General features: G+C 42.9%; 2 protein-coding genes across 3 annotated transcripts in view; one reads left to right on the forward strand and one right to left on the reverse strand.

The window, feature by feature from the left end:
* plk4 (polo-like kinase 4 (Drosophila)) overlaps positions 1-6,171 on the forward strand; it is a 6,788-nt gene extending 617 nt beyond the window's left edge. The window contains exons 1-15 of one of the 2 annotated variants that reach the window (XM_035673370.1): positions 230-447; positions 588-683; positions 999-1,094; positions 1,719-1,833; positions 1,942-2,929; positions 3,020-3,111; positions 3,266-3,606; positions 3,695-3,799; positions 3,938-4,040; positions 4,126-4,275; positions 4,380-4,608; positions 4,701-4,803; positions 5,275-5,412; positions 5,507-5,613; positions 5,748-6,171. In XM_035673370.1, coding sequence (XP_035529263.1) covers positions 343-447; positions 588-683; positions 999-1,094; positions 1,719-1,833; positions 1,942-2,929; positions 3,020-3,111; positions 3,266-3,606; positions 3,695-3,799; positions 3,938-4,040; positions 4,126-4,275; positions 4,380-4,608; positions 4,701-4,803; positions 5,275-5,412; positions 5,507-5,613; positions 5,748-5,859 — 2,880 coding nt within the window. In that variant the 5' untranslated portion in view covers positions 230-342 and the 3' untranslated portion in view covers positions 5,860-6,171. Of the gene's footprint in view, positions 1-229; positions 448-587; positions 684-998; positions 1,095-1,718; positions 1,834-1,941; positions 2,930-3,019; positions 3,112-3,265; positions 3,607-3,694; positions 3,800-3,937; positions 4,041-4,125; positions 4,276-4,379; positions 4,609-4,700; positions 4,804-5,274; positions 5,413-5,506; positions 5,614-5,747 lie in introns of those variants that run through there. The other variant, XM_035673371.1, reaches the window with a different exon arrangement.
* A 253-nt stretch (positions 6,172-6,424) lies between these two features.
* itpk1b (inositol-tetrakisphosphate 1-kinase b) overlaps positions 6,425-18,391 on the reverse strand; it is a 28,790-nt gene continuing 16,823 nt past the window's right edge. Inside the window, exons 6-11 of the mRNA XM_035674534.1 lie at positions 12,061-12,159; positions 11,803-11,843; positions 11,290-11,455; positions 9,926-9,993; positions 9,671-9,833; positions 6,425-9,209 (exon numbers count right to left, since the gene is read on the reverse strand). Of these exons, the coding sequence (XP_035530427.1) occupies positions 8,890-9,209; positions 9,671-9,833; positions 9,926-9,993; positions 11,290-11,455; positions 11,803-11,843; positions 12,061-12,159 (857 nt within the window). The 3' untranslated portion in view covers positions 6,425-8,889. The remainder of the gene's footprint in view (positions 9,210-9,670; positions 9,834-9,925; positions 9,994-11,289; positions 11,456-11,802; positions 11,844-12,060; positions 12,160-18,391) is intronic.

Below are 18,391 nucleotides of genomic sequence, written 5' to 3' on the forward strand. Positions count from 1 at the left end.
GTTGGTATTATTATTATTAGTAGTAGTTTGAGTAGTAGTGTTATTGTTATTGTTGCTGTCGGTGTTGTCAGCATTATGTTGCCTGTGTGTAACCTCAGCTCACTCTTCAGGGACAAACCTGTTGTTTGTGCGTCGCTTTGGTAATTCAGCTTGCTGCTTGGAAACGGCTACAAGTGGTCCTCGGTCGCGGGAGGAGAGCCGGGATAATTAAAGGCTTTGGTTGGCCATAATGACAGCGTCAGGTGTTGGTGGCTTGTTTGACAGTTAACGTTTGTTGTGGGAGTATTTCTCCTTGGTGAAGTCGTTAGATGCTGGATTGTCTGTTTTACCTTCACACCCAGCATGTCGCAGGCTCGAGGGACGATGTTTGATCAAGTTATTCACTATTACTTCCAAAACCTTGATGAGGAGAGGGGTTTCTCTTATGCTCAGGAGCTCAGGATCGAGGTATGGTGCTTTTAAAGATCCTGTCTGTCATGGGATCAAAATAGTATTATTTTGAAATCTGATATCGTAGTTATATGTCTCTGCAAATACAGTGTATTGTGTGTAACACTCAGTGTTTATTTGTCTGTCTTCTCATGTAGGACTTTAAGGTCCTCACCCTCCTGGGAAAAGGCTCCTTTGCGTGTGTTTACAGGGCGAAATCAGCAAAGACTGGTCTGGAGGTCGCCATCAAAACGGTAAGAATCGCTCACCCACCGTTCATCTTAGTCAGTGACATGAGGTAATGATAGCACGCTCTGCCTGTAATTTACACCCAAGCTGTTACCGGCGACCGACAGTTGAAGTGTGAACGGGAACTGTTGGATTATTAGTCTTTAGTTGCCTCCCAGGGGCTCCTTGTGGTCCCTCGACTCCCCACAAATGAGGTCTGAATGGTTTGCTGTCTTTGTGGGGGACAGATTGACTATTACCAGACCCAATCACTGTGCCACATAACACGTTGATGCTGCGAGCGGCAGCTGTATAATTACCTCTGTTGTTCTCCTCTGCAGATTGACAAAAAAGCAATGCACAAAGCTGGCATGGTCCAGCGTGTGACAAACGAGGTGGAGATTCAGTGCAGACTGAAACATCCTTCAATACTTGAGGTAACGTTGGCTGGACACAATTCATGTCTTGTGACGGACTACTGTGAGTTATTATTACACCTTATATAGTCTGCTGTGGCACTTACTTGTTCCCTCTGAGATTTTTCATTCTGTTACTTTAAGTAGAAACAGACTTTACAATGTACCAAGAATATTCAGTTAAAGGCAAACAACACTGCTTGTAAAGAGTTTTTTTTTTTAAAACATAAAAAAAGCCCCTCTACAGTTACAGTTGCTGCTCAAAATCTGCGTATATCGGCTGTGTTTCAGTCTGTGTATATCGGCATTGTGTTATCGTCGTCATGGTAATGTAATGTGGACAACTTGCCCCTACCTCTTGTAATTACTTTGTTCAGTGTTAAAGCTGCTCTTCCACTTTTTTTCCCACTTCCCTTCACTCTCGAGTTGGACATCGAGGAGGATTGAGTAAAGCAGGCTCTTTTGCTTTGTCTGTACACTTTGTGATATTTCATTTGTGCCACTGGTACAACGTTTCTGGACCACAGCAAAATTAGTTTAGAATCCAGTTCAGTCACGTGTGCTCTACATTTTGTTGCAGTTTTCCTTTAATCTCACTTTGACATGATCATTAATACTGTATTATGTATCGTGTCTTTATTTAAGCTGTACAACTACTTTGAGGACAGCAACTATGTGTACTTGGTGTTGGAGATGTGCCACAACGGAGAGATGAGTCGGCACCTTAAAGAGCGGACGGCGCCTTTCTCTGAGGATGAAGGTCAGACAGAACCATTTTACTCTGAAAATTAAATGGGGAACATTTTGCAGTAAATGTTTTGGTGAGGTTCAATTTTGTGAAATAGTTTTTGTTGTTTTTGTTCCACAGCAAGACATTTCATGCATCAAATATTGAAGGGGATGCTGTATTTACATACCCATGGCATCTTGCATCGAGATCTGACCCTGTCAAACCTGTTGCTCACCAGCAACATGAACATTAAGATAGCAGACTTTGGCCTGGCCACTCAACTCAAGCTCCCGAATGAAAAGCACTTCACCATGTGCGGGACACCCAACTACATCTCCCCGGAGGTGGTCACTCGCAGTGCTCATGGTCTTGAATCCGATGTCTGGTCCCTGGGGTGCATGTTTTACGCCTTCCTGATGGGTCGCCCTCCGTTTGACACGGACACAGTCAAGCACACGCTGTCTAAAGTGGTTCTTGGGGAATATGAAATGCCGAGCCATGTTTCTTTAGAGGCTCAGGACCTGATCCATCAGCTGCTGCAGAGGGACCCCGCCCAGCGGCCCAGCCTCTCTGCGGTGCTGGACCACCCGTTTATGACCCAGAGCCTGCTGGTCAGGACAAAGGAGCTGGGAATGGGGGATGATGGATCCATGGACAGCGGCATTGCCACCATCTCCACAGCCTGCACCTCCTCTACCTCAGCCAGCAGCGGCAGCCGCCTCCAGAGGAGAACCAGGCACATGATTGGCTCTGCGCTGCCTAATCGCATGGCACCCATTCCAAGTCTTCCACACCAACCCAGCAGTGCCTGTTTTGAGGACGGAGACCAGTGGCAGCAGCAGCAGCAGCATCCGGCGGACAGATTTCACAGAGAGGGCAGGAACAGGGGGGTTTACGGTGGTGAGGACGGACAGCCTCACTCTCGTTACCTGAGGAGGGCGCACTCTTCAGATCGCTCCGGCTCCTCAGCATCAGCCCAGGGGCTGGGTCACGCTGAACTTGGGAGATGCCACTCAGAGGAGACTCTGACTGGTTTAGGAAGACCAGTGTTCCCCATGTCCTCAAGTCAACATCCATTTTCAGAGCGTGGAAGGATTCCCTCTCCCCCTGTCAAACAGTCTGCAAAGTAAGAAGTCTGTCTATTCATGATCTTCTTCTATTCATTTTTTGTTACAAATTTAATGAGACTAACTAAAGACTGCTCTTTCTGTTTCAGTTCTGGGTATTCATTATCCACACAGACTGCACATCCACCAAACTTGCAATTTCAAGACCTCGAGGGAGTTACAAATTGGCTTAATAATGAAGGTAAAACTGATTGTTTTTTGCTTTTTGATTATGTGTGCGTATGTGATTGATTTCAGCATTGTTTTATCACTGAGGATTTAAAAAAATGGATCTCTCTTAACTCAATTAAACCCACCCTGCTTGAGCAAATGTTCACAAATATTTTATGTCTCAGCTTCTGGGCACAAGCCCGCAGACGGCAGCGCTCACAGCAGCAGCGGCAGCTTCCACAGCAGCAGAGGACCTTTAGGGGTTCACAATTCCTGGACAGACAAGCCGTCGGGCCGAGGTGGAAACCCTCACCACAACCAGCACCACATGCACCACAACCTTCCCTCCAACTCTGACTCGTACAGGGAAAACATACCCGGAGCAGAATTCCAACCTCCTCATGGCAGAGAGTCAAAGCTTCCTTCGGCAAAGCCCAGCGTGGAGAAGAAAACGCTGAGAGACGTAGTCCCGCCCCTGTGTGCGTCCAGACTGAAGCCTATCAGACAGAAGACCAAAAACGCTGTTGTAAGACATTACTCATACCTTTTATTATCTGATAATGTTCACTGTGTAATTATTGATGTCTAATTTATTGTTCTTGTATTTCCTGCAGGTGAGCATCCTGGACACGGGTGAAGTGTGTATGGAGCTGTTAAAATGCCACAGCGGACAAGAGAGGGTGAAAGAAGTCCTTCGGATTTCCGGTGATGGTTCAATGGTGAGCTCACTCTATTGAACTCTAAAGCATCTCTCCTACACCTGCTATGTGTCACTGGTAGGGGCTAGTATAGCAACATAATGACACAAGGCTGGTGGCATGATATCATATATAGCTTATTACTATCATCTCTTGTAGGTGACAATATACCAGCCTAATGGTGGAAAGGGCTTTCCTGTCCTGGACTGTCCTCCCGCTCCACCAGAAGATATTCTGATTTGTAGCTACGAGGACCTTCCAGGTATTCTGACGGTTGCTTGACACCCAGTAACCTCAGTTTGTATAATATGAGAAATTACATGTTAATGATTTGTTTTTTCTTACAGAGAAATACTGGAAGAAGTACCAGTACGCCTCCAAGTTTGTGCAGCTTGTGAAATCCAAGACTCCAAAAGTGACCCTTTACACCAAGTACGCAAAGGTCATGCTGATGGAGAACTCTCCGAAAGCAGACCTGGAGGTTTGCTTTTATGATGGTGAGTCAAATGTGTATGTTGAAACATGTGACCCTGCTGAGGGAGAGGCTGCACTAACTCTCGGAGTTAATATGTAATGCGCCATAAATACTCACGTTGTGTAGGAGCAAAGACCCACAAGACGTCAGAGCTGGTGCGCGTGGTGGAGAAGAGCGGGAAGTCGTACACGGTGAAGGGCGAGGTGGGGCTGAACGGCCTGAGCCCAGAGAGCAGGCTGTATGTGGAGCTGTCTGACGAGGGTCACAGCATGTGTCTGTCCCTAGAGGCCGCCATCACAGCAGAGGAGCAACGCAGCACCAAGAGCGTCCCTTTCTTCCCCATTACTATCGGCAGGTGAGAGGAGCTTCCGATTTTTGTATATTATTGGTGCTATTGTTGTCCTTCTTGCCTTGTGTGGCTGATGTTTGTTATTTTTGTGTACCTAGGAGACCTGTCAACCCAGACTCCGCAGGCTCATTGTCCCTGCCCTCTCACGCAGTTCCTCCCGATACAGCTTCACCTCCTCAACCTCCGCAAATCACTCCTTCAGTGAGTGTCTCACAGCCCCACACCATGCTTTCTCAACTGGTGGGACTTGTTCTGAGTGTGTGGTCAAAAAAACACTTCTATTTTAAAGCTATCTGATGTCTTTTATTTTGACAGGAAAGCTTCCACAAATGTCTGTTAAGCGAATAAGCCCTATTTTGTAGGCCTTATTATTTTGTGTGTAAAAAGTCAAAAATCAGCATCACACTGTTGATTTCCATACTCCGTTATTATTAGAGTAATGTGCTCAGACTGCAGGGATGACATTATGTTTCGATTTAATGTTAAAAAAAGATGACATTGTATATCTAGCCGTATTATATAAGTGGGTTGCGTCCTAATGACCATTGGGTAATGTGGGTCCCAAGGTGAGACAGTTGAGAACTGCTGCCCTATGCTTTAGGACGTATGGACAGATGGCTTAAACAGCTGGACTATGATGAAATTTGTCTTATTTATTATTTTTTCCCCCAGATGATCTCCTATAACGGGTCTGACTTCACCACAGCCAGTCTGAATAAGAAAAGCTCCCCAGTGCGACAGGACCTGGGACAAAGCACAGGAAAAGTGGTTAAATCGATATTTGTGCCCAATGTTGGTTGGGCATCACAGGTAATTGAGAAATCAAAAATGAACCTAATATTCTATATTCAGCACAGGAATTGTGTGTGATTGAAAAGGCTGAATCTCTGTTTTGTGTCTGTAGCTGACGAGCGGAGAGGTGTGGGTCCAGTTCAATGACGGGTCTCAGCTGGTGGTTCAGGCCGGAGTTTCCTGCATCACCTACACGTCTCCAGAGGGAAGGATCACCAGGTACGAACCATGTTTTGAAATGTGTTCTATCACTTTGTGTGTGTGTATTAGCTACAGTATGTGATTTTATATGTTTGCAGGACTGTAGAGGTGACAGCTCGAGCTGCTCTCACTGATGTTTGTTTTCTTCACAGGTATAAGGAGAACGAGAAGTTGCCAGAGCACGTCAAGGAGAAGCTGCACTGTCTCTCCACCATCCTGGGACTGTTGGCCAACCCGACATCGCATCATCTACAATCTCATTAACAGTGTGTTTAAAAAAAAAAAAAACAACAAAAAAACATCCCAGCAGCACAGTGGTCTTGCAGGGAACAGAAAGTAGCATTAGAAAGCTTTGTACTTTTGTCTGGTGTTCTTGTAAATATATCTTTGTTTTTGTTTTTTTACATGTACAGAAGATTAAGATTATGAAAAGATATATTTTATTTTAATACGCGACCATTTTGTATAGCATCTCTGTTTGCATTGTTTGTGTTATGACATGTGTCACTTACTGTGTCTCCAATTCTATGAAATGTGATATGTAAATGCTGAGGCAATAAACATCTGGAGGCTGGGTGCACTTGATATATTCATGAAAGAAATTAAAGTTTTAAGAGCTACCTTATGGTTTCAGTAATACAAAAATGTAATACATCAAAAAAGCTCATAAACATGCAGATGTAGATTGCACATTGAGCAGAATTAAGAGACATTTTGGCTTGTGGTCTCAAGTTGTGATATTCTACATGAAACACGGGACAAGACGGCATCGACTCACAAATGATCAGTCGGGAAAACGAAAGCTGAATTAAATAGAGCCAGGTAAGGTTTTTACATGTTTATTGCCCTGTTGTTTTGGCCATTTAATTAAAAAAAGATCACAAAATTGTGGATTCCTCTCAATTACAGAACTGATACAAAACAACATACTGTACGCATGTAAGCCTAGGCATATATACACGTACTGTACAAGACACCCAAGACGTAAACATTCAGGTGGAAGCCAGGAGCATGATGACGCTGTCTGGGTTGCAGAAATGACCAAGGGTAGGATTAACCATTTATTTCCCATTTAGAAGCACGATAAGGAACACAACATAGGACACACAATATAGTGGTGTACACAGATATCAACCTAAAACGGACACACCCTTAACTTTGCCCCTATTTGTAGATGAGGAATCAAGGGGGGTACAAGGATGTGAAAGGTTCCCGTGAACCTGCTGCAAAACCTTTATATTTTGAATTTACTGCTTCATGACACTCAAATTGTAGGAAATGAAAACAAGATATTAACTGAGTTGTAGAAATATTCTCACAACAGGATGTGTCTGGTGAAAAGCACTTTTCAGAATATCATTGGTATTCCTTTGTCCCAGAGAGATGCTGGTGAGATGGCTGCGCTGACACTATTATTTACGATCACAGGGCGAGCGAGGGGACAGTTACCTCGGATACTGATGGAGGAAATGAAACAGCTAGAGGGAGCTCTCTGGGACAAGGGAAGAAGCAGGCTCAGGGGAACGCAATAATCTGTATGCGCTGCAGGTTGGCACTCCTTCCCACTAGATGCTAGAGGGAGACAACAGCATGAACCACAAGCTCATTTGTCCCTTTGACACCACCTGGACCCAGCATTTTTACTATACCTCTAGTAAGTTTCCACTGTTGTTCAAAAACATCTCGTGCTTTCATTTCATTTATATAAAACATTTTCCCAATAAAATCTCAATAAAATAAAGTAGCTCTTAGTAGATATCAGGACAAAGATATTAACAAAATTGGAGTAAAAAAATCTCACAGTGAACACTGGGAACAAGAGCTCGACCTTCTCTCCCCCACTTCCCTCCAAATGATGTTAACATGTGACAAATACAGCAGCTGGAACAGAAGACAGGTCGGAGAATTTAAGCTTGAAGCACATGAATTGACTGGACTGAAGGTTTCATTAACCACGAGTGAAATTAAATGAGAGCTAATAAAGTCAAACAAGTTCCTTAATTAACTAGATCTGTTGTCATTTAATGGCATCAACATATTCAATACCCAAATTGGGTATTTAAACACTTTTTTTAACCTTAATTTTAGTGGAAAGTTTGATTTTCTGATGATAAAATCAATAAAAAGTGACAAGCTACATAGTAGCCCCAAGTCTGTTGATAGGTCAAGTTGGCCTCAGGAGAGTAGTTTGCTCACGTTACAGATACAAGCACTGAAGACACGTGGAGAGTCTGTTTAAGGAGACTGCAAAACCCACAAAGTGATGAGACAAATCTCACAACGATCCCACTGGAATTCTGAAAAAGAAATGATGGAATTCTCTGGAAACATCCACAAACACAAAAAGGAATGTGATCCTAGTCTTCCTGCACTGGAGCGACTCTTAACTGGGACTCAAACAAGGACGCGGTTTGCTTGTTGAAAGCCTAACATCTGGCATCTGACATACACTAAACCACTCAAACACCTATAAACATTGGTGCAACAACAATCATTAAAAAAAAAAAAAAAAACTTGGTCACATGTTCATGGAGATCTACTTTCTTCTTTTTAACCTATGAAGATAACAGGGTTTTTTTCTCTGCCAGGGTCCTTCCTACTCTTGAAGTAAATTTGATGGCACTCGGTTACGGTTTTTGTTCAAGCCAACGAAACCCAAAAAACTTTGTCATTCATGTGCGGACTCATTATGTCCTCAGCCAGTCGGTTGGCCACAGTCACATAGCAGCCCCGGGATCTGTGGAGTAGTGTTCAAATGTCCAGCCACCTTTTTCTACCCCTCTCTTTGTGCAGAGGAGTCAGTGGTACTGACCAGAATTTCACAAACACACATCACCGGCACAATGTAGACGTACCTGTGTATGTGTGTATGTGTTTATTTCTGTCTGTGTGAGAGAGATACAACAGATCATACATTGCACATCTAGTGGCACGTCTTTCTCAAGTCCTGATTCAACCATTCCCATTAGCTACCTCACCTGGACCCTTTCATTACAGAGCACTCACACAAGAAAATAATGAAATCAGCTGTTAGGCAAAAGTTCCCAAAAGTTCACATTACAGTACTGTTAAGTCTCATTAGACAAAACGAAAAATACAAAAAGGCAGAGAGAAAAAAGCTTACACCCAATCATCATCATTTTCAATAACTATATAGGAAAAGGGTTGTTTTTTGATTAGATATATTATCATCGTTAACATCATAATTATTATGATTATTATTCATTATTATTGTCACCATTGTCATCCGTTTTTTTGTTCAGGGATCAAACGGAGTGGGGGGCAGGGGATCAGTCACTGGGAGGAAGCCTTGGTAGCTATCGTGGAGACACAGTGCTGCTGGAAGTTGGGCGACATGGCCGAGTTGCAGCCCAGTCTCTGACGCGGGCCCTTCAGCCCTCCGTCACCCTCGACGATCCAGGGGCTGCCGCTGGCCTCTTTTCCCAGCATGCTGCAGCAGCCGGGGGCCGGTGGGGCGGCGTTGGGTACCGTGGTGCTCACTGGCAGGCCTTTGGGCTGCTCGCTGGCAGGGGCGAAGTCTGGGTTGTGGCTCTGGAGCACGCTGGTGATGTGGTTCAGGAGGTCATTGAAAAACTCCGGGACGCCTTCATAACCTGAGAAAACAATCAGCGAACTCAGCTTCTGACCATATGCCAAATGTTTACAAGGAGAAATTGTGAGGGTTGTGAGATGATTTATGGGAGAGAACAAAATAAAAAAGACAAAGCTTTGCTACATACATTTTTATTTTATTTTATTAATTTAAAGTAAATAATTGTTTTTCTGTTTCTGAAGTTCAACAGGGAAATGTCTCGTTGGTGGAATTGCTAACACTTGCTGTTTTGTAAGGAAATCACTGCTTTAGTCACTTATACATATATTTACATAGGTGACAGTGGAACTAGAAGCACAAAACAAGGATATCACTGTTTCTCTCTGAAAGAGGGACACCTGAGAACCAGGTCCCCATAGAAAGAGGCATGTGAAGGTTATTATCTGCTTAATGGGCAGAATAAATGAACAAGATGACCAAATAAAATGCAACCCACCCCTGTGGATGGGAGGCTGGACCTACCAGGGAATGCATTGATGTCAATGACAGCATGTTGGCCTGTTTGGTTGTTGATGATGACGTCGATGCCAAACAGGGACACGCCCAGCGCCTCCCGCAATGACCTGGACAACTCTCTGATGACATCGTCATTGGGTGGCTGAGACACGCCCTCTACGTTCTCTCTCTGAGACACACATAACACATTCGAGCATATTAGCAACAAAGCTCGTAATGGGACATCTCATGGGACAGCAGTTGGTGATATTTTGGACGTACCGTGGTCAAATCTGAGGAAGACTCTGGTTTGGAAACATTGTGGCTGTTGAAGAAAATTGCTTTCCTGTCTGAAAAGTAAACAGGAAAAAAAAGCCAGGTTGAATTTTAAAATGTCTTGACTACACTTTGATGTGCTTTTCCAGAGCAATCGTCTATATACGTTTCCCATCTCAGGCACTAGGTGGCGGCAAAGCTCAACTGGTTACACTATGAAATGAGGAAACAGAAATGTACTAAAGTCATGCCTTCCTTTGCTGGTTCTACCAACTGACAAAAGAAACAGAAACCTAAACTACACCATCCTGGTGTGAAGTCATCAATCATTTAACCCTCTTAGTCATAACCATGCCATGTTGAGTGTTCAACATGACCTGGAATAAAAACAGCGTGTAAGTTATTTGCCTCCGGTGAGGGATTCTCTTTGAAGGAGTGATAAATGTAAGAGGATGAACTGCACAATTTATTGGCCCCTTTTTTCTTTGTTATCATTGTAGTGATTAACATTATAGAGTGTTAGAGGGAAGGAAGAGGGGGCGGAGAGTGGAGGGGAAAAGTAAATTCCACTACTGTCAAAATAAATATGCCCCTCGGCTTGTAGAGGGTCGTGGTAATGAAGTGTTACGCGGATGGGCTTGTTCATTCCTGGACTGGATGAACAAACACCAGTTTAACTCGACAGAAGCATGGGAAGGAAGGCTGGAGGGGACATCTCTCACACCGTTATTTTAAGTTCTTTAACACTAACTCCTACCCCTCTTTGTCTTCATACCTCGCTCTTTTCAACCAGCCTATCCCCTTCACTTAGCGGATAAAAAGCACAATGTATAGCTGAAGGGCTGCACAGCACAGTGATCCTACATGCTGTGCAGATTCAACACTGTGGTATGTTGCTTTATGTGTTTGACAAGGGTTGTGCTTTTCTGCTGCACCACTCAGCATTCCAGGCTGAAAGCAACTGTTCTCTCTGGACTGTTACACAAAGCAGCCTACCGCACTGATGGTAAAAACCTGGTTTGCATGAGGACCTCTACTGTATCGCATGCAAATACCGGAGTCGCTTGTGTATGGGGATAACCCCCGTATTCAAGGCTGCATCATGGGTAAGGTTTCTGACATGTTTATGGAGAAAAGTACCACTCCTCTTGTTTATTTTCAACAGCGCGTACCAACAGGGCTAACCTCAATTGCAATCCTTAAATGGGCGAACAGGTCCCATCGCTGGGACTATAAAGCCATTTTATGAGGTATTTTATTGGGTAATTCGGAGAAGCTGTGCAACTTGTACAGTCTGGCCAATGTGCCTGTTAGCAACCCTTGGACGTTCCTACCCGTCTCTCCCTCTCGCCACCTGTCTGACTGCTCACCTGCCGGTCCAGCAGGGAAGTTCTTCAGTGAAGGTCTCTCCACCACAGTGTAGGAGTCTCCCACCACAAACACCTTGTAGAGCACTGCGTTGTGGTTGATGAAGCTCTGGATCACACAAGGAGGCTTCACGTCATTCAGGTCCTCTTCGCTGAAGATAATGGCCATCTGTGGACAGGAGGACACACCGTAAAATGACACCTCTAAACTAAAAAACAGGAACATGTTCATGAATCAAAGGCGATGTTCAAACCAACAGGCACTTTCAGAAACAAGTCTAGTGAAGTCCTAACTTAATTCAACTCAGTGAGCGGAGAGGAATGAAGACTATTTGGCTAGCCTGACAGGTATTGATTTCAGCTGAGACACAGAGAGATACACAAGGTACAGCACTTTATCTGATTTTGTTGTTTGGACTTGAGTTAAATGACAGTCGTGTGACAGGGCAAGTGTTACTGCTTACACAAAGCAAACTGTGGAGGTGCGGGTGACCTCTGAGCCCTGTGGCCTCTTACCTCGTGGGAGTTGGTTCCATGAGCCACCCGTGTTTTGCAAACTGAAGAAGAAATAAAGGCGAGGAAAACAGAGAATTTAGCAAGAACCTGACTTGCAAGAAACTTACTGAAAAGCAGTTTACTGTCAATATACTTTTAGTCCAAACAGTACTACAGCAGGTCTAAATAATGTATATGGAAAATACATTTAAGCTCTCAATATCTAGAGGGTAACTGAGGTAAAAAAATAAATAAAATAATTAAAAAAAAAAAACTTACTGAAGGGGAATGTAAGTCCTTGCCTCTTGATCTGCTCCAGCACATCTGGACTACAGTCTGTGTTCAGGACCATGAATGGAGGAGAGCAAATCCTCTCATCTAATAAAAAGAGAAGTAAAAGAATGTGGAGGGAAATAGTACAGTTAAGAGACTCAGCAAAATAATTCAAAATATTTTTTTCACTTAAACAGAAATAATTATGGGGAATAAATGTCAGATATTGTTTCTAGTGTAGGCTTATAGAAAGAGAGAGAAATATACTTTTCTTTTTAATAATTAAATGATTGATTTTCTGGTATATAACATTGAACAAGAAATGGTGAAAAGTGCCATCACCATCTTCAAATGTGTTGTTAGACCAACAGTGATGATATAAAATATAAACAAGCATCGTTGTCTTGTTGTTCTGTCAATCAACTGATAGTTTCAGATGACCCTTGAACACACACTTTCATCAATTCACATGATAAACACAGAAAAAGGAAGGCCACAATCTGAACTATAGTTCATGTACAAAAAGGAGTAATTCCTGCTTTGGTATGGTCAGGACTGCTGGTTTAGAAAACACATTTAGTTTTGGTGTAACATTTAATTTAACAGGTTTAATGTCAGTCTTTGCTCCCTGGTGAACAGCTTCATTAGACAGTGATTTATGTGCCTTGTTTTTTCCTAAAAATAGCAGCACTCGAAGCTATTCTTTCTGTTATCATCCATAGCCTACTTACAAAAAAGGGCAGCACATCCTACTGTAGCCTGAGTAAAAATGCTCGAGACCTGTTCCAACACGGGGAACAGATGAGTCTCACACGTATGCGGACACACCTTATTTAACTTGATTTGGATGTGCATTTAATTTATACAATTATATTTCATCCTTGTGACAGGTTTAGACAACAAACACAGCAGAGGCCATCTGAGGCCCAGGGGGACAAATGACTCCTGTCCAAATAAATAAAGCAGAAAGCTGCCAGGCCCTTCTGCTCCTCCCAAAACACACACACACACACACACACACAGAGGAAAATGCTGAAATACAGGAAGACACACAATCTCATGAGGAACTACAGACGAAGTCAAACCAGCTGAGGACATTATAGAGTCATCAGATACATCACCTGACTGACAGACGTGATAGATAACGTCTAACAAGTAGTTAATTATACAATACAAACTCAGCCATTCTTTCGTTAAACATTATTGAGGACCGGACAAACAATTCAGCCTCTTTCTCACCTATCTCCACCATGTTCTTACATCACATCATGTTTGTTTACATCATATTTTCTACATCACATCCTGTGGCGGCAGCTCAGTCAGTTCCGATAAGACTGAAAATAACAAACATCCTGCAGCTCCGTCATACTTCACCATATCAGGGCTCAAGACACAGCTATATTAATGTTCTGCTTTCTGTAATTTCCCCTCTACAGAAGGTACATAGGGGTGATAAGGCAGCTGGTTGGAGATATCACCACAGGAAATCAGCGAGGGGGCCAAACCAAGAGCTGGCAAATTGCTAATGACAAAAACACAATAGAAACACGCCGGTCTTTGTGTGCTGTGGGCCTCAGCAGTGGCAGGGCTCTCTGCTCCTGCTAGTGCTGAGGTCAGGAGAATCTCATTTGCCTACATTTACTCCAGTGCTGAGTGCTGAACTCTGGGTGTACACTGGGCCCCACAGACATCTACAGCTCCCACAGCAGCCGGATAGTGCAGATACACACAATAACTTTTGGAAAACCCACAATGAAAGCTGATGCAAGAGGCAAAAGGAGACTTTTTTTCTTAAAGAAAAAAGCCTAAAAGTTATCACAGAAACTTCTGAAGTGACATTAAGCTGTAGAGCCGGTTCCAGAAACACCACCACAGCTGCTGCTGTGTGAGGTGATAAAGCAGCACATACAGTAGTCCAGAGTCAGAGCTGCACAATGGTGTAGTCGTGACTATCATTAAGGGATAATTGCAGTCTATTGTTGCAGCTTTGGCCATCAGTCCTACTGGTAATAATAATACTGCTGAAACAATTAGTTGGTTAATTGACATATAAGTAATAGGCAACTATTTTGATAATCGAACCAAAGGATTTATTTTAAATGTGATTGTCCGTGAATTCTCTGTAATACTAAATTAAATATTGTTTGGCTATTCTATTGATTTTAAGTATCTTTTTAACATTTGGTTCTGGGAAATTATAATGAGCATGTTTTACCATTTCATACAGAAAATAATTAATTGAGAAAATAACTGGCAGATCAAATTGATAATGACAATAGTTGTAGCATTGATACAGCCCTACATTGTACACATCTAGCAAATTGCTGAGATTGAGGAATGTGGCGACATTCCAACAGGACAATGAACACGAGCAGTCAGGTGATCATTCAGGTTTTAAATAAAAACCAAATAGAGTAAGTGAGAGTAAATTAAGGGGAGAATTATCACCCAAACCTTTGCACTGCTTATAATTCTATTTGCATTCAGTTTTTTTATGTTGTAGACATAAAGTACATCAGGGTTTACAGATTACCACCCAGGTTCAACTTTGACCTGTCCTGACCTCACTTGCCATGGTTATGCATGAACAGGTTTTCTGTGAAATGACGGATTATTATTCAGGTACAAGCTCTTTCGGTTTGACCTATGGTGTTGTGAAGGTACAACCTGCCCAATTTTATTGCATAAACGTTGCCACATTTTAATATCTCCTCAATGCCTGGTGAGAACATATGTAATCACATCTGATATAAATCAAATAAAAAAAAGATATAATAACCTGGAATAATCCAAGTATCTGCCTTACTGATGTGCCCTGCAGCTTAACATGTGCTTTGACCACTTTGTACAGAACTAATTTCCTAATAGGAACAATTTTACTTTTACTTCAAAAAAGGAATAAATCTGCATCTTCAAAAGGAGGCCAAAACAGATGTAGCATTGTTCAATAGGTTTCTATTTTTTGCTGTTACATGACAGTCGAACACAGAAAACTCCTATTCTCTCTCACAGGCAGATACTTGTTCTGAGCTCTATAACCTTTCCCTGTGCCGCTGGATCTATTCCAGCGTTGGCTCTTGCAACCAGTCACTTTTTGCAGCGGGAAGCCTGGAGGGTTACCCATCAGTCATCTCTGCACTGGCTACAGCCATGATTGTCATACTGCTCTTATTTAACCAGGACAGGAATAGCAGCATAATGTCTTTCAGAAAACAGTCTGGTAGGGAAAATATCCCCATTACATCACTGTGTTCCCAAAGACTGATGGCGTTAAATTTTGTCAAACAAAAAACCATCAAAAGATCTAAACCTTGTCAAACGGAAAACATTCCAAGCTCCAAGTTAAGGATTTATAATAAAGAGACCAGGGAATGGTGGATAAGAGAGTGTGGCCAAGTTTGTAATAGCGTGCATGCTTGGCTCTGGTTGACGCTTTGGAGATGAGGGGGTGGAGAGGAGGGTGGGGGGGATCAATCTCTGGCTCTGTCTAAACACTGCATGCTCGCAGCAGACCCAGCGGAGCCGAGGACGACGTTTACGGGACTCCACGATGAGATGCTTTTTAAATGTCATTATCCAGTTACCCTGCTTTTTGTTTTGGTCTCTTCTTTTATCCCATCAGCACCATATTCATGCAAATAAATAAACTCCAAACATATAGGGGAACACTGATGTGCCTGAGAATTAACAGGGAAGACATTCCTCAACAGACCTGTTAAAACACCTAAAATTCTTTTCTGTTCTCTTTCCTCTGGGTTCAGGCATTAGCTGCTGGCACACATAGACAGCAGAGTTACATTAAGCTTCATAAAGTGTGTTGCTGTTTAGGTGGAAGGCTGAACTCTCCTGTTGCTATTTAGAGCTTGTTTCCTAGAAACCCCAGCATCCTCGCTCACTTCTCTCTCTGCGTCCTCCCCCCCAAGGCAAAGCAGCAGGATTTTCAATATTTTAAATTGAACTCCAAACACGGCTATGCCCTGAGAGTAATGCCATTCTCAATATCGTGCTCTAAGAGGCTTACGCTCCAATTACAATTAGGAGTCATTTATTTTGAAAGGAAAAATGACATTGTTTTCTCACAAAAGGTAAATCCTACATTCTTTTGATGAGATATTTATCCTTTAATGATTGCAGCAAAGCACCATCACACCTGACACGCAGGGTATTGACTCAAGTTGGAGCAATCCTGTCTGTCCACTTGGCTCGTTGGACTTGGATGAGTGTTTGGTCTTAAAGTGTCTCAGTGTTTGTCTTTCTCATACTGCAACTATGATTAAATATTGATCACTCGCATAAACGGGACACTTGTTATGATGGTCCTTGCTGAGGCGCGGATTAATATTAGCACAGGGACCTCAAGACGGTTTGATTAATATACGACTAAACCCAGGAGGACTTCGGTTTGAGCCTGAGGAATCCGCTTGTATTCAGGAGAATTCTTTTATCATGAGCTGGAGAAGAATAAGGATGAAACATTGAGTGAGGCTTTTCGTTTTACAGAAGAGTTGACTTGACGACGGTTTCTGTCTATAAAAACAGTCCAAGATATCAAAAGTCAAGCATATACAGGAACCAGTAGATTCCACCAAGTAACATAAACAGTTACCTTGCTCTGGCTCACATAGGAAACACAAAACCAAGCTGGACAACAGAGCAGCGCCAAAGTTCCAATAAGCACAGCTATGAATCAGTGACACTGATCCATTAGTGCTCGTGTGGCTCTTGTCTGGCTATTTTCTACCAAACATAACATTAAGATGAGCTAATACTTGTGCTTAAGTTTATATTAATTTAAACAATACAGAGCAGAGCAGCTAAATGTACTGTGACTGGGGCCATTTAACATTGAGAGACCACTCAAGTGATAAAATAAGGTTTTCCAGAGAAAGCACAAGCGTAGCTCAAGTGCTTCCTCCTATTGAGTACTATTCTGAGTCATGCAGACTGTGAAGCATGGCAGGCTCTCTATGGCCTTTTAGTACTGGGTTGCCTTGGCAGCTGCTCGAGGACTCCATGGTCTCTGCTGATAAGAACGAGGAAGTGGCTGTGCCTAAGAAAGCAAGGTACACTTTCCACACTCTCACACTATCCTCTATTTTACTCTAACCTTAACCCAGTTCTTACAGTTTTTTTCTGACTGTAAATACATTTATACTCTGTCACATGCCAGTTTTCCTACAATCACTATGGTGTGGTGCAGGATTATAATGGCTTACACTCCATGCTTGTGTCTACACCAACCACAATTGTCAGGGAGGTTAGGTATGCAGGTCTAAGTGTGAGCAGAGAGCACCACTTACATTAATGGAGGCAGAGTGGGGAAAAAAAAGAAAGAAGCTTCCTATAAATGCAGCCAGTGAGCCATCTTCCTCTTCAAACCAAATACACACAGTGAGTGAGCGATGCAGCTTATACTCTTTTTGTTACGTAACAGCCATCATGTCTGTTTGGAGAAAAAAAAGACGTCTTCTTGTGGTTCTATTTTAAGACGCTAATGACACTGCCGACATGCTGAAACGCCTCTGATCCGCTGCTGTGACACCACACTGCAACCCCTCACAGAGTCATGGATGCTCAGTGAAGTAATACTTAAAAGGTTTATGGTCCCTGCCATGTATGGGGGTAAAGGAAATGTGGATGAGTCACAGGTGTGTTTACAGTGTGAGTGGGTAAAGAATGTGCTCTTGTCGTCACTGAATCTCTCCACCTCCAGTCAAAAGACATTGTCCGCTGATTAGGTTATGGGCTCAGTGACGGAAGGAGGTGTTGCTGGAGCGACTAGAAGGCAACTTCTGGTCCTTCAGGGAGAAACACACAGAGCCAAGTTCATACTGGGTTCAGGCAGGAGGAAATGAAGAGGTGCTTTTGTTGCGTGAAAGTGAGGAGAGGAATTATTATATCATGATAGCGCTCAACCGGCAAGAATTAAACATCTGCTCGGAAGCATTGTGTAACATAATTCAAGCGAGGGGCGACACTGCAGTCATATGTTATCCATGTGTCCCCTCTGGGAGTGAAGAGGAAAGACAGACAACCTGCAGTAATCACAACTCTGTCCATTTAATAATATTACACACGTTAAAGTAAGGCAGACGGCAGTGTCCATGGAACCAACAGTTCCTTTATTATTAAACAACTTCGGCTTTTATTGCATATTTAAAATTCGGAGAGGAACAAAGACGTTGTTTTTACTTCTTTTGACCCATGACACACTGTGTATTGACGTTATAGTCACACTGCTAAGTGACACAGCAAAATACACTCAGTTGTTATCAGGTACTATTAGCTAAAAGGGATGTTATGAATACAGCAGTAAATTCTACCTTCCTCTGTGTTT

The sequence above is a fragment of the Morone saxatilis genome, unplaced genomic scaffold (assembly GCF_004916995.1).
Source record: "Morone saxatilis isolate NCDOM2014 unplaced genomic scaffold, NCSU_SB_2.0 Contig3, whole genome shotgun sequence".
In the NCBI taxonomy this organism is placed as follows: Eukaryota; Metazoa; Chordata; class Actinopteri; family Moronidae; genus Morone; species Morone saxatilis.